At 36.0% G+C, this 15,619-nt stretch overlaps 1 protein-coding gene across 1 annotated transcript in view; it reads left to right on the forward strand.

Moving 5' to 3' along the window:
* AFG1L (AFG1 like ATPase) overlaps positions 1 to 15,619 on the forward strand; it is a 78,035-nt gene that overhangs the window by 18,846 nt on the left and 43,570 nt on the right. The window contains exons 3-6 of the mRNA XM_075145625.1: positions 7,438 to 7,489; positions 8,122 to 8,223; positions 9,631 to 9,761; positions 15,155 to 15,254. Of these exons, the coding sequence (XP_075001726.1) occupies positions 7,438 to 7,489; positions 8,122 to 8,223; positions 9,631 to 9,761; positions 15,155 to 15,254 (385 nt within the window). The remainder of the gene's footprint in view (positions 1 to 7,437; positions 7,490 to 8,121; positions 8,224 to 9,630; positions 9,762 to 15,154; positions 15,255 to 15,619) is intronic.

A 15,619-nucleotide genomic window follows, 5' to 3' on the forward strand; every position in this document is an offset into this window, starting at 1 on the left:
TTTGTATTTCAGCTGATGCATCATCCCAGCGCATTTCACGGCTTTGATTAACAATGCCGTGCATTAATTCCGCCCATTTAGGGAGTTGTTTAGGAGCATTATTGCCCTGTTTTTTATTATATTCAGTATCTCTTCTAATCTCATCCCGTTTTGCAACTAGATAGGGTTTAAGAATTGCCGTGGCTCCTCTAATCAGTGGCTTTAACATTGCGAAATCTACTGTAGCAGGTAGTGGGACATGATGGGGTCCTTGTTGGTGCATGGCTTGTATGCAAGCGGCTTTTGTGACGGCTGTAGAGAGCTCTCTTAGTGTTTTAATAGGGATTATGGAGGGTTCACCTTGCTCCATGGTGTCTATTCCTCCAGCCCAATAAGCTACTCAGCTGGTGATAGAATGGGGTCAGGTCCTAAATTTAAGAAAACTCCCGGACCCCTATAGCCATTTGCTTCGTCCTCACTCAAGATTCTATTCAGTCGCCACCACTTAGGCATACTCGCCACAAGTATTCCGTTTCAGTTTCACCTGGTTTTCTGCTGTATCTCGCTTGCAAATTTGTCAGTTGCAACGAATCCCAGGGGATGGTTCGCGTAGTATGTTGCAGATGACCACCCCGAGGTCCCACAGTTCTTTCTGTTTTAACAACGGGTCTGGCTTCATATTCAGCAGGATTTGTGGGGAACAAAGGATCGTCTTCTGGCTTACTATCATCGGGATCACCCCAGATGTCTCCATCCCAATCTTCAGGGGATACTATTAGTTTCCTAATCTGTATGATGTCAGGCGGGTGGGGAGCCTGCATAAGCATCATCTCGACCTTTTCTCCCAACTTTTGTCTTTTCTCCTTTTCTTCCTGTAACTGTTTCTGCAGCTGTTCAATTTTTAAGGACAGTAACAACTCAGTTGCCTTCCTACCTTCTATTTCTTTCTCTAGGTCCTGCTCCTTCCTTTTTTTATTCTCCCTTTCTTGATATGCAGCTTCTAAACAGGTACTTAGCATCTTGCAGATAACTCTCTTCCCCTTTCTGTCCTTTGTGTGGCCCAGAGTTTCCTTTAAGTGCTCTTCAATGGCTTCCCAATTATGCCAATTGTCACATGCCCATTCTTCTGAGAATTTGGGACTCGGATTCACTCCATGCCTCCGTAAATAATCGGTGATACTACTTGCTGTCCTGCCGACTATGCCAATTTGTTAGAGAAAGTGTGATGCACTTCACTCGTAAGAGAGAAGCAGCAATATGTTTATTGATATAAAACAGTGCTTTAACGAAGTGTGATAGTAAACGCGACAGTGGTTTAACAAGATTCGATGGCAAGGTACACTTGATTATTTACTGCATAGAGGACAGGGTCACACAAAACTGTTAGGGAGACCCTCCCGTTGAGTCACGAGGTTCAGAGAGGACCCCCTTGCATTCTAAACTCCTTCCCTTAGAGAAGTCCAGGTGCGGCTGGATCCAAGCTTAGTCCCAGACTCGGTCAACAGTTTATGTCTAAGGGATTATATATGCGCAATCAATCCTTTCTATCACTTAGCTAAGATTACAAAGTTTCAGTGCGCTTATTCCCAATTCACTTACCGAGTATCTGACGCACTAAGGAATCTCTCAACCTCGAGGAGTAACCTTGAGAGGCGTCCCTACTCAAGGGGAGATCCTGGCGTGCAGCCCGCTGCTGTGCAGGAGAGCTCAAAGGGCTCTTGGGCTGCCCACTATTTGTGGGGGTAAGATGATTGGCTCATAGTCATATTTACATACCGACTGCAGACATTAGTTCCTTCCAAATTTGGCTTGAGTCGGACGTTGACCAGCACTGTGGTTAGGTGGACACATTGCCATAAATTAGCCCTTGGCTATTGTGTTGTTCTCTGTCTCCCCCAAATCCACTTTGAGCTGGATGCATCTATCACAGGTGGTTATTGCTTGAGCACGGTTATGGGAAAAGGTCAGGTCGGGGGGGTATGGGGAGGAAGGGGAGCACGCTGTCACATTCAAACAGAGCTCCTTTTGATATAAAATGAAGCCAAATAAAGTATGGTTTAATTTCTAATGCAGGCCAGGTTTTGCTTCAGCAAAGTTGTAATCAACATCCTTAATGAAGATTTTCCTCAGAATAAGAGTCACAGCTTTGAATAGGTAGTTTGTAAAATCATAGCCATCAAGCACTGTACCAGCTGTAGACAGTGGCATCGTATGCTTGTCATATGTCTGCATCTGTCAAGGAGTTTTCTAAGTAGGCAAAATATATGTTTTTCTATGATGGACTTTCAGGGTAGGAATGCTGTTGCAGGCTTGGTTCAGTTTTGAAGAGTAGAACAAAGGCTTTTAGTGCCAAGAAGAGGTGGGGAGTACTGCTCTCTGGAATTGGCCTAGGTTCAATAGGATTTGTGTAGGCTTATGAGTGGAAGGAGTTCAGGTAACTAGTAGAAGGCGTCTCCATGAAGTACTAATGATACAGGGTGCAGGTAAATCCTGTATTCATGAGTAGGTCATTGGCACTCTCCTGGTACTTTGGAACTTCGAATATGCTATGAACTATAAGATAAACCTTATACTATAGGCGTTAACAATTGTTTTTGTGATAAAACAATTGTCATTGGTTTTGCCTAACTTTTTGTACTTAATGGGTTTTAATAGATGTAAATGAAATAAGTTGATCTATTTTAAATTACTGAAGGACTTTTTGGAAATAAGTCAAACACTTTAATCAGTTACACTGTAGATTGACTTTTTGCTTTTTCAGGAGGTTTCTAGCAACTTCATTAACCTACCTGTAGTATGAAATCTCCTGTGTTGAAAAGAATCTACTGGCAGCTTTTTAGAAATAAAACACAGTGGTGCGCGGCATTTCAAGCATGCTCATTTTTCCTGGCTCTGTCATTGAAGAGAATGTAGTTGAGAGACTGCAGTGAAGAAAAGGGGGGAGAGAGGGAGAGATAGATAGAGAGAGAGAAGCCTCTCTCTGTCGGCCTCTTCTGTAGTCTGATATTCTTTATTTTATTGCCTGTTTTCTTCTGTGATAGAATTGCAGAAGCCTCTTCTAAAATAACAGTTATTCCAGAAGTAGAAACTTCTTGCACTTCCGAACCATTACAAGAATGGGCTGCTTTGTTTTTAGTTTTGTTCTTCATTTGTCACTTTTTATCTAAATAGTTTTATTCACTAAAAGTATGTTAAAAGTAGGATTAGGGAACAAATATTTATATCAGATAAAATAGAAGCATTTCAATGTTTAGCTGAGAGACTTGCATGACCTCACAGGCCAAAGCTTTCTGAAATCAGTAGTTGGGGGACACATTACACCAGCCATTTCCTTTATAATAATAAAACTGTGGGGGTTTTTTATGATGTAGCTTTTTTTGGGCATCAGCTTAGAATGAATTTGAGGGGAAAAACAATTAGTCTGGCTGCAAACCAAGTAGGCTTCCATTTTTCAGAATTATTACTCAAATTTGAACATTGACTTTGATCTTTAACTTGGTGAAAGCATGGCCTTGTATGTTGAGATATTTTGAGATCCTCTGAATTGAAGTTCAAGGCTGTAAGAGCTTTTCAAAATAATACCAATTGGGACATCTTAAGAGTTGTTGAGTTGCTGTACTAATGACTTGACCTCACTTATAATTGAGCTTATTTCAAGTTTTGAAAAGAGGTATGAACAATAGTAAACACCATTCAAGACCTTGAAAATGTCTTCAGCTACAACAGCAACCAAAAAGGAGGTCTGAAAGAGTGGGAGAAAGAGGCAGTTTTGTTAGTGTTTAAAAGAAAATCTGCTGTTTGGAGACTTTGCTCTTGAATTTTGCATATTTTAATTAACCACCTTAGTTTTGACATGTATTTTCACCTAAAAGTTTCTCAAATCAGTATGTAAATATTCCCAGGAGATGAGTTGCTTGCTTCTGGTATCTGAGGCAGGGAGTATGGGAGGAGGTGGGAAGACGTTGCACATAATTAAAGATATTTAAGAAAGAATAGGAAGTTGTCAGAATAGAGGAGACGTTTTGACCAATATAATTCCTTAGATCAGGTAGGATATTGATTGGTTAAAGTGAAGTTTAAACAAAAAAGAAAAATCTGATGTGATAGAATCAAAGCTTAAGACATGCAGTTTTGAAACAGAAACATATAAAACATTTTGATAATAGAGGAGAGAATTCTGTGAATCTGGGGACACTAATGTGTGTCTTCTCATGGAATTGTAAATATTTTAACATATGAATGATTGTCAAAGAAAAGCCTTTAATTCAACTGATCCATAAAAGGAAAAAAGGTTCCTGCTGTAGCATGTCCTGATGATAATGAAATTTGGTGAAGCAGTTAAGTTATGCTTTCTTAAGTTATTGCAAAGAATGTTGTGGGAATTAAGAAACTTGGAGGACTCAAGGGATTTGGTGTGTTTGTGGTGATGACCTGATTTGAAAGGATGTGGTGAGCATTCAAAATACACGTTTAAAGATTCCTAAATTCTCCCTTTCAGACTCAAATTTTGTGCGTCCCTTAATAGCTTTAGTTTTGTACATTTTCAATATTAGCTTTAACATCCTTAGATCTTATCATTGTTGCAAAAGCAAATTTGTTGTCAACCAATTGAACATAATTATACTGAGACCACAAATACACCTCAGGATAATATGAAAGTGAGGGGCAAGAAGCAGCTCATTCATTTAGTTTGTCTTCCTACATCTGCCACTTTTCTTTCTTCCCTCCCTGAAATAAACAAGACCACCCTTTTTTTAGGGTAACTGGAGGATCTTCTGCTTTAGATCTGCCCCCTCCTTGTTCTTTTGGAGTGTGTGTTTCAATAGAACCAAGATCAGTCTTCTGCTTTGTTCATCTCCACATACTGCTGTCTTCCCTGACGACTTGCTGTGTTCTAAGTTGAGTCAACAGCATTGATTGGATTTTATGAGAAATCCTAGTGGAAGTTTCTCTTTTTCTTACACAACTTCTAGGCTTCAGAAGATGCATAAGAATAATTTTTAAAAATAATTTTTAAAAATTTCCATTTTATGATCATGCAGAATAGCTTGAAACCGGTAGGATGTCTGAGTTTCAGTATTGAAAGTCTACTGGTTGAGTTTACCTTTTTTAATAAAATGTATATTAAAAAAAAACCAACCAAAACCAAAATAGAAAAATAAATTCTTAGTGTTATACAATACCTGATAGGATTGAGGAAGTGAGTATCCTAAAAGTGGCAATAGTGTCACTTCTGGCAGAAGTATATAAAAGACAATTTTGCTTGGAAGTAAAATATTTCCTACAAATTTCTTCAGTTGCTCAAAGAGGCTAAGAGTTTTTCTGGCATTTGATTTGCTTTTAGAGATTATCAGCTTCAGCAAATGAGTTCGGATCTGCCACAATATCCATCCTTTTTTTTTTTCAAAGCAATTAGGTATCACTCAAAAATTGCTGTCTTCACAAGAAACTAATTCCATTTTTTTAAATGAACCAGAAATTGATTTAGGCTTTTATGGAGCCCAAGCCGTTATATTTGTTTCTTTTAGCCAAAAAAACCTTTTTCTGCAACATGTTTTCTAGAAATGGTAAGTATCGGAGTGAGAATAAAATATGCCTAAAAAGACGAACTTCAAGATGGTTAAATGTAATTAATAAACACCTTACAATGTAAAAAATGATATAAAAATATAGGCATTACTACTTGCTCTGGTTACATAACCTTTACAAAGACAGGTAAAGCAGTGCTCTAAACATTGATTTGTTTTTCTAGCTTTGTGTCTTTTCTTGTGAAACTGCAAATCACATTAATACAGCCTTTTTATGTAATAAATTTAATGTGATAGTCTTTTGTTAAAATCACTGTTGTTAATCTCAAATTAAAAATAAGGAAATTCCTACGAATGTCTCTCTCATTCGGATTTTTTTCATTTCTCCTTTCTTCTCTGTGTAACTTTGAGCATCGGTAGTTTTAATGAGTGCAAGCTCTTAAAAAGTACACACTGAAAAATGTTCGTCAATTAAATTGTCTTGCAGTGCTTTCAAAGCACTAGCAAATAGTTGCAGCCTTGTCTATTAATGGAATGGTTTCAGAACATCTGAAACCCTGTTCAGCCACAGATTGATGATACAAATTTTTTATTATCCTATTAATATAGCTCTAAATTAAATCTATAAGTGGGTCTTATATAAGAGCTATGCTTGCATATTTTCTGAATAAACTGGTACTATAGACCTGAGACATTATCTGTCTACCTTTTGGTCATATATTTTCTTTCATATTTAATTAGTGTTTTGCTACTGACTCCCCCGTTTCTTTAACATGGCACTGTATTTTGAAAAGTGCTTTAGATTCAAGTTGTTTAGCAATTACCCAGCTCCAAATGAGACCACAGGGTTGCAATTTTAATTTTGCTCTGTTTTGGCTCAGCTCATAGAACTCAAAGTGGAGCACTTTAAAATAACCAAATACTCTTCTGCAGTGTTTTTGTGGATGTCAATTCAGTTTCGTGGATTTGATGAGAATTTTGTTAAGCTTTCCAGTTTTTTAGAAACTGTTTCTTTTTAGAATTATACTTGGAAGTGGCTATGCACAATACTGGGGGGCAGAAAGGGGAACTGTTTCAAATTGGAAGTCTTGATGTTATTGCAAGTTTTTCCAGAAAAATATATATTTGAGTAAAATAGAATAAACCATCAGGTGTCATAACATATATCCTGAGTAATATTAAGAGATTAAAAATTCTTAAGCAGTATTCATTCAAGGTAAACGTAACTCACTTGAGAAAATGATTAATAAAAGGCATACTTTGAAAATAACCTCTTTTTTTTATATATATATATATATATATACACACGCACGCACCTGTATATAGGTACATATTTTTACTGTGACTCCATTGATTTTAATCATGTTTAAACCAGAGATGATTCTGCATTTAAGATTCAAAGTGGAGAGAAAAGGGACCTACAATGCTTACTGGCGTTGCGATACTGATTTTCTAAATCCTGATGGTTTATATCTTAAGCAGAGCTGCTTTAATAGGTATATAGTGCATATATCTATGAATACTACAATACTGCTTAATTTTATATGCTTTTTCCTAGGACTGTTTGTTCAAATGGCTTAATGAGGAAAAGAATTTGTTTTGATGGTGATGGATTGGGAAACATTTAATCATTTTATATTTGTTCTGGTAAAATGGCATGTCTGCTAGGACTGGGGATGGGGATATTTTCACAACGATCTAAAAAAAAACCCCCACACCCTGCATGTGTGTTTGGCCTCTTTTATAGAATTCGCACAAATACAACGTTAAGATTGCTTACCAATTCTGAGCTAATGATTTATTCAAGGTAACACTTCACTAGCTAGTGCTACTTTGGTGGTTAAGTGTAGCTACTTTCTTACTTTACCATAGTGTGCTTGCTTTTATTTTACCCTATGTTTGTATTTATTCTTTTTCTCTTGATTTACAGCTCTTTGCAAAAAACAAACCTCCAAAAGGTCTTTATGTCTATGGAGATGTTGGTAAGTTTCAGTTGCATCAATTCCAATGGAATTTTCTCTAAATGCATGTTTATGCAAATTCTGAAGTGTCTAAAAGCTTTATGTTTATGTAGCATTATTGCTTTAATGAATTTTCCAGGATTAGTTTTCTTCCACGTTATGATGTTATTTAATACAACTCTGAATCCTGGAAGCTGTTGGATTGTACTATATTACCATATGCAGTTTTTTTCAGCGTTACCCGCTCACTAACGTTTAAGAATGCAATTTAACAATTTGAGAAGTAATTGAGGGGGCCACGGAGAGAATTTATATATTTTAATTGCAACAATGCAGCCTGAAAACATACTTGCTTTTCAAAAGGAAATACTAAGGATGTTTTCTGGATGCATATGGAGCCACTTGTGCAACCTTTGGGCCATCTCTGTATCGATATCGATCAAAATTTTAAAACAGAAAAATAAAACCGCAGTTGTTCCAAGTTTTTGAACAGAAAATATAACTGTTCTTCACAAACAGTCTGGTCTTGTACTTATTCTGTGGAAGAGTATAGTTTCATTAGTTCAAAGCTAATGAACAATCATTATTGTAATCAGTACATACTGTTCTTAAATTAACTACCTGTTGGGTGTTTTTTTGTTTTTTATTTGAAGGCACAGGGAAGACAATGGTGATGGACATGTTCTATTCTCACTTAGAAGTAGAAAGGAAAAAGAGAGTCCATTTTCATGGCTTTATGCTAGATGTACACCAGAGTAAGTGCAGACACAGGTATTTACAAGTATTTTATGAAATACGATATCCATAAAAAAGTCTGTCGCATTCTCATATTCATATTAATCAGTGTAACTTTATTTAAGTATTTAAGAAAAAAAAGTGAAAACTAGGAGAGAAGTTAAAGGATTTTAGCAAAGTCTGTCATACCAGAGTAGATATTGATTGCATATTATTTCTCAAGTATCTTTTCTCAGAGATTCTGTGTACCTGATTGTATAGAAAACATGGGTGCATATTTAGGATTAAATCCTTAACTAAACATTTTCCAGTTACCGGTTAGCTTACATGCAATCTGAAGAAGGCAACTGCTAAAACTGAAACAGTAAAGGTTAAATTCAATCTGCATTTTGAATAAGCAATAACTAAATCGGGTATAAACGTCAAGGAGAATGAAAACTGTTCTGGTTGGCAAACTTAGTAATACTATCAGTAATTTAGAGGAAAAAATAATGGAAGTTCATCCTAAGTTTCAGAAAATTTTCTGACAGGGTGAATAAGGCAGTTTGTTTTGGCAGAGATACTGTTTTAGGTATTTTAAAATTTGCTTCTGTTTCTAAATTCTGTGACCTTAAATTACTGTGAAATTGTTAAATAATGCTGAAATTTACAAGTATTGTGACAGCTGCATTTTTCTTGGGAAACTTTCATCGGTGTAAACTTCTGCCACTTTTAGTGCCCTCTTTTCTATCATGGTTGGGTCACTGTTGAGATTTCCTGTTTCCATTTCTTATCATTTGTGCTTATCTTAACAAAGGTAGCGTCTTACTGCAGGATCTTTGTTTTCCGAATGTTTCTTTATAGTCAGATGGAATACAATCCATAAGAAAGTGAAGTATGGATGTAATAATCTTACTTTGTGCCAGTATCATCATCTTTACATTTTAAAATATAACTGTGTTGCTATGTCTGAGTTCTTTTAACTAAATGCATTCTAAATATACCATCAGAGCATGCAATGCACAGAGCTGTGCCATTGATTGGTAAACACCGTAAGGGTTTTTCATACTTGGAGAGAAGATTAAGATAGAAAATGCCAAATTATAAAGTGAAACTGAAACTAAGGTCATGGATTACAGCAAGATAAAACTGTAATTTATGTAAGTTTTTGAAAGATAAAGTATAGGTGCATAGCATTCAAGGATTCTTTGATTTTTGTTTTACATATTTCTAAACAAGAAAATACGAATTGCAGAATCTGTGAGCTTTTAATAGTTGCCTGGATGTGGTTGAAAACTGTTTTGCCCTCTTGAAATTGGATTAAATTTGAAGCTTTCTTATTTTTACTGGACTGGGTTACTTTTTATTTGGTAGCTAAATAATTTTGTTCTCCCTATCTTAGAAAAAGGAATAAAAAATATTTGCTCTTTTCTGTTTTATCAACTCAGGAATACATCGCCTTAAGCAGAGCTTGCCAAAAAGAAAGGCAGGATTTATGGCCAAATCATATGACCCAATTGCACCAGTAGCAGAGGAAATAAGTGAAGAGGCTGCTCTCTTATGTTTTGATGAATTCCAGGTAAGAAGTCAGAGATTACTCCTTCGCTTCAAGGGAAACTTGAATATGACACTTGTTATTGCTAATATGGTATTTGAATCACTGGCCAGTAGTGAACTGTAGAAGTTGAAGAGTAGAAGTCATTTCACAGTTTTGAAGATGTTTTTGTTTTTGTTTTCCCAGGAGATAAGATGCAAGTTGGCGGTTTAAGTCCCCGTATAGTGCTTTCATTTACCAGTCTAGTTACTGGTCATACAAGGGGATATTAGAGTTTGGTGAGAGGCTCATGAGTACTTCAGAGCAGGGACCATCGTCCTGTACTGAGTCTGTACAGTGCCCAGGAGAGTAGTCACCTGATACTTGCTTGGCGTGCCTGGTCCTTGCTGTAGTTCATATAATGCAATAAAATCATCTCAGTGTGATTACGGACATGGAAATAACATGTCAAATTCAACCTAAATTCTTTCCTAGAGTTACTGGAGCCTTTGGCATGGCAGTGCCAGATTATATCAACGTAACTCACATTTTAAGAAACTTTTATTGAATTAAATATGAAAATTAAAAATAAACTTGTAAAATGATCTTTGCCCAAGGTAACTTGGTTTCACTTGTTTCACACAGCTTGTGAATTTTGCTTTAAGGACATGTCACAAATTTAAGTGTAGAATTGCTTTATAAAAATTTTTAGGAGAGAGGTTAGAGGTATTTGGCAGCTCTAATCAACTGAGATTTTTCTAATTCAGAGAGCAAATGCAGAGCAAGGTAAGAACAGATCTGTGTTAGTTCTCAAATCACCAATAGTGAAAGAATCATTTATTAATTGCAGATTGTGTTACGCTCTTAAATTAATACATTACTGAAATGGATAGAGCAATTTATATGTCCTAGCTATTATTTTACAAGCCTGCGCGCCCGAGAAAATAACCGGTGTATGATCAGTTCCCCTGAAGGGGATTTTTGTAGCTGTAAAGTAGTAGGTGTTCTTGTTTTAAGTTACTCTTGCATTTTTTTGACAAGGGGTAGTCCTTTGATCTATGGTTTCAGAATGTGTGGGGTCATTGCAATTGCTGCTGTTTGATCATTTAAATTGTGCTTTTTCTAGTGAATATGAATGCTGGGCTTCCAAAACTTGCAGTATAAAATCTAAATACAGAGACAGTTGTATTTACACTATGAAGAAATGGAAAGGTTTGGAGAGGGCAGGGAGGAGTGTTAACTGTCATAACATCAAACGCTCAAATGGTAGAAAGAGGCATCTTTGTTGTACCATGTATTAGTGTAAATACCTGCTTTTCTGTATAAATGCCCACTGCTTTCATGGTGTTGCTGTGTTTCCAGACTGTCTGTCATGTTTCCACATTTTAAGGGGAGACTCTGGTATTTTTTGTTTCCAAATTGATTACCTGCTCCCCCTGCTGACTTGCTTGAGGTACATCAATCACTTCATTTGTAAAAATCACCTGTTTTTGTCCATGAGTCACAGTTGGGAAAGTAATACAAGAACTATACTTTAAAATGTGTATCTAAGACTTTGCATTTTAATGTGAATTTTAAAAATCTACTTGTTCTGGGTGTACTAATGTTCTAAATTCACAGATTTCTGAACAGGCGGATTTCTTGACTGATTTTCTGTAGCATGGGAAGCTACGCAGCCTTTGCCTACTGAAACTTTCTGAAGTCCCAGCTTTCTGAAATTTTGCCGGAGGCACTGAATTTGGGATAAGAAACTTCTTGCTTAAATAGTCATAAAGTAGTGCAGTGACTGAAGAGCAGCTTACATGGTGACACGATTAACATTAATAATAAGGAGCCATATCTAATTCAGGATGTTTGCAGCTCATTTCCCCAGTGGAGATAATGGCTAGATTTCACTGCAGTCTGATTCACTCATATTTAAAGAATTGCTAGATTAAAATAAAACTGGAAAGAGCTGGAGACTCAGAACATATACTGCTCTGACTTCCAGACAAAGCTACTGTCTGTTTTGACAGGTGGAAGGTCAAGTTGGGTCTATACTGCTTTGGCAAAATACTTGTGTGTGGAGGAAACATCGGAAAACTATTGAGATTTGCTTGAAACACTTCAGGTTGCTTCAAATACCTGTTGGGGAAAAAAGGACAATAAGCTGAAATTATTTATTTATCTTAAGATCAGACACACGGATAAGTGATATTGTAACAGGAACAGCAAAAGGTATTGTTAACACTCATATTTCAGAGGAAACCAAATGCAGAACTTCAAAAGACAAAAGCATTGCTGAGGTTGCACATTCCTCTGAGAGTGGGCTAAAGCAAAACTCTCAAGTACTCTGAACAGAATCTTCTTGCAAAGCCTGGAGAACTGTAGAATAAGTGGAGAGTTGACTAATTGATGTAGAAAAATATTTCAGTACTTTTAAAAGTAGTTTTGTGTGTTCCAAAATACTGTCATATTAAACAAAATAATTACTATGTTACTATCACACAATACTGTGTGATAGCCAGGACCTTAGTGATGGCACTAAGCCATCATGGAGTTTGTCCATTCCGAAGCAGGTTTTTCATCAGCATTTGCCTGAGCCACAGACTCTCAGGTTATTAAAGCATTGCTACTTCTTACTGATCTTTATCATAGAGTTTACTGTAAATATTAAAGTCTTTTTTTTTTTTTTAATCACGGAAGTCTTAAGCCATTCTAAAAATGTGTCCTTATTTTGAAGGAAAAAAAAACTAGAATTAAGCCATTTGTAATTATAATTTTGATGTTTCAGAACTCAGAGGTTGGCCAATAAAAAGAGACTAGTTAGTGTTTAGTGATCAAATAACTACACACAGGTAATTAGAAGCTCTAATTTTGGCATGTGACTGTAACCTATGTTAGTTAGTATTGATAATGAAAACAGAATCCCTGCTTCTTGGTAAGCTCGATGATCATACAGTGTTAGTCTTTATATATACCATTGGTACCACTTGGACTTAAAGCAAACTACAATTTAAGGAGTTTTTACTAACCTGAATGCTATTAAAAGCCTTTAATAAAAATTAGGCTCTTATTTTTGTGCTAATACTAATTACTGATAATACATGCTTATGTTTGTCATTCATTATGTGGAACTGTACCAATCAGTGGATGACTGAGTCTCAGGCACTTACACATGTAAATTAACTATTAGTCTAGTGTTTTTTCTTTTTTTTTCTTTTTTCTTTTTTTTTTTTATTGTGAGTCATAATGGAAAGCAGCACTAGGTCATAAAAATCTTTTCTCTTAAATGCTAATGAAATTTCTCCATTCTCTCCATTAGCAGGCTCTCCTTATTTGTAATTTGTGGCCTTTGCTTTTGTTCCTGTGGCAATGAATGCTGGATACAGTAAAAAACATGAGAAATGACAGTGCTATAGTTACTGTCTTCTACCTGCTTTACCTTGTAGAAGTCTTCTGTCTTTCACAAGCTGTATTAGATAAAAAGAGCTCATATTTGCGTCCCAGTTCTCGAAACAGCTCTTGCTTTTTGACAGAACTTTCGAGAGGTTTTTTTTTGTAATGGAGTTGAAAACATCAGAATTCTGCATCAAATATCAGTTCTTATTAATAAGAGAATGTTATTAATCGTTTTCTTTTATGAGAGCATTAATATTCTTTCCCTCCCTGTTTTCTAAAGGTAGCATGCCTTATAGTATTTTTAAACAAAAAAGTTTGTAACAACGTGATTTATATAATACATTTTAAAAACTTGGCTATTAGGTTTGCTTTGCAATACAAGAAATTCAGTTACCCCTAAAATGCACATATATACTGATTCCTTGTGTGTCTTGTTTTTTAGGAACAGGGAAAGTTCCTAAATTTTAGTATTCAGAAGAAATAAATTATCGATAGGTGGGTGCATAAGCAGATATAGTAGATGTATAGTACAATAGTGAATTACTACATGCTTTGTGCAATATCGGATCTTAGTGATCAGGGATGTGCAAATCTGAGGGATGTGTTACTGATTGTGTAGAAGTTTGTTTTTGAAAAAGGAAACAAATTTCCGTATTAATGCATTCCATAGAACGAAGATGAAATCTTTGGAAGAAGGAAACTGGTGTTTACATATGGTTCCTTATGAACATTATTGCTTCCAAACTAGCTGTCAGAAGTGTAACCTAGGTCTTTTACTGTCTCGAGTGTAGAATTAAATTTTTTTGCTGCCCAGAAAGGTTATTTAGAAATGCAGGAATGATAAGGGTGGGATGGTGGTGGAGTGGGGAAAAAAATTATACTGGTTAAAGTCTTTCTGTAGATGTATTACTATCACAACATACACATCTAAAGTGGTGAAAGCATAGCAATCTGTCAATCTGTTGTGTAATGAGTACGTATAACTCTAAGCACGCCACCACTTTTTTATTTTCTCAGAATTGGGTCTGTTTTGGTAAGTCAAAATGCAACAAGTGTCTATATAATAATCAAAGGGAATGCAGGAGAAACAAGTGTGACGATAGTAAAGATGGTTTACTTATTAGGATTGGTGATCTCAGCTGGTGAACAATTGTAAAATATAAATTGCTGTTGTAACAATGGGCTTTTTTCAGAGAAATTTATTACATTTTTTCATTTGTACAGAGTGGTTTCTGTTTCCTTTTATTTCTTGGTACTGTAAAGCAAGTCCATTAAGCTGAACTTAGATATTTAAAGAAATTTTACTTTATGGCTTATTTTTTAGTCTTTTCCCCCCTCCCCCCTCCCAGTATCACTTGTCCCACCCATTTTTATTTTTTATTCGTGTTTTGTGCCTGAAGGTTAGAAGAGGCTGACTGTGCTGGAAGTGACTGCCGTGCCTTTTGATTATTCATGGACAGTAATAGAAGGCACTTAAAAAGAACAATGAAATTGCTTATTTTTGTGATGGGCCATCTGTTGAATTGTTTTTTGCAACAATCACACAATAGTATCTATGTCATATCATTCTATTTTCAACAGCAGCTGATTATGTATAGTTGGCTACTTGTCTTTATTTCTGAAGTCCCATGACCATTTAAATTCACCTCTGCAAACCTTTGCTTCAAAGGTGATAGAAATGTAAAACAGCCGGTGTGTATTTTCTTTCTGTCTTCTGTTTTTTTCATGTTGTTTCTAACTAATTAGGCCTCTCAAATGTTTAGGTCTGTTTTCTGTGTCTCCCACCTGTAGTTTTATAATAGAAGTTAACACGGAATCATTTAGCAATTGGTAAAGAAATGGTGGAGTTCCGCAATAAAGAGTGGGCAAGTTTTGAAAGACTGTGGTACATTCACTGCTTATTAATTATCCCTTTTATTTTTTTCTCACCAGGCAATAATTAGAATCTTTCTCCATGGCTTTCACTAACAAGCATTTTTCCTAGCTACAAAGCCACTTGCAGATCTATTGCAGCAGAAGCTGAAAGCAAGATAAAACAAATGTGTTGTCTTCTACAGGTCACTGACATTGCTGATGCCATGATTCTGAAGCAGCTTTTTGAAAATCTGTTCCAAAATGGGGTTGTCGTTGTGGCAACATCTAACAGGCCACCAGAAGGTAAAAGCAAACATGCTACTAGTATTATCCAAATACAATGAATCTCAGTATCTTACAAAACAATCGTATTAAAATCATGTAGTGTTTAATACTAATAAACTCTCTAGTCTTCAAGAATCTGAGATATTCCGATTTGTCCCCTGGTTTTTGTGTTCTTAAGGAAGAAAGGTTTTTCATTAAGTCTTACTCCTCTCTTCTCTCAAACTCAAGGTGTTCCTCCCTCCACCCCCCCAAATCCTTCTGTGTTTTCTGATCTTCTCTATACTATTCAAACCAGTGGGAGGGTATTTGGGTACAGGAGAGATGAGGAGGGGTGAAACATTGCCTCTGTTTTGGATGTATTCCAGGGTAGGAAAAGATCATAT

This window comes from Calonectris borealis, chromosome 3, assembly GCF_964195595.1.
Source record: "Calonectris borealis chromosome 3, bCalBor7.hap1.2, whole genome shotgun sequence".
NCBI lineage: Eukaryota > Metazoa > Chordata > Aves > Procellariiformes > Procellariidae > Calonectris > Calonectris borealis.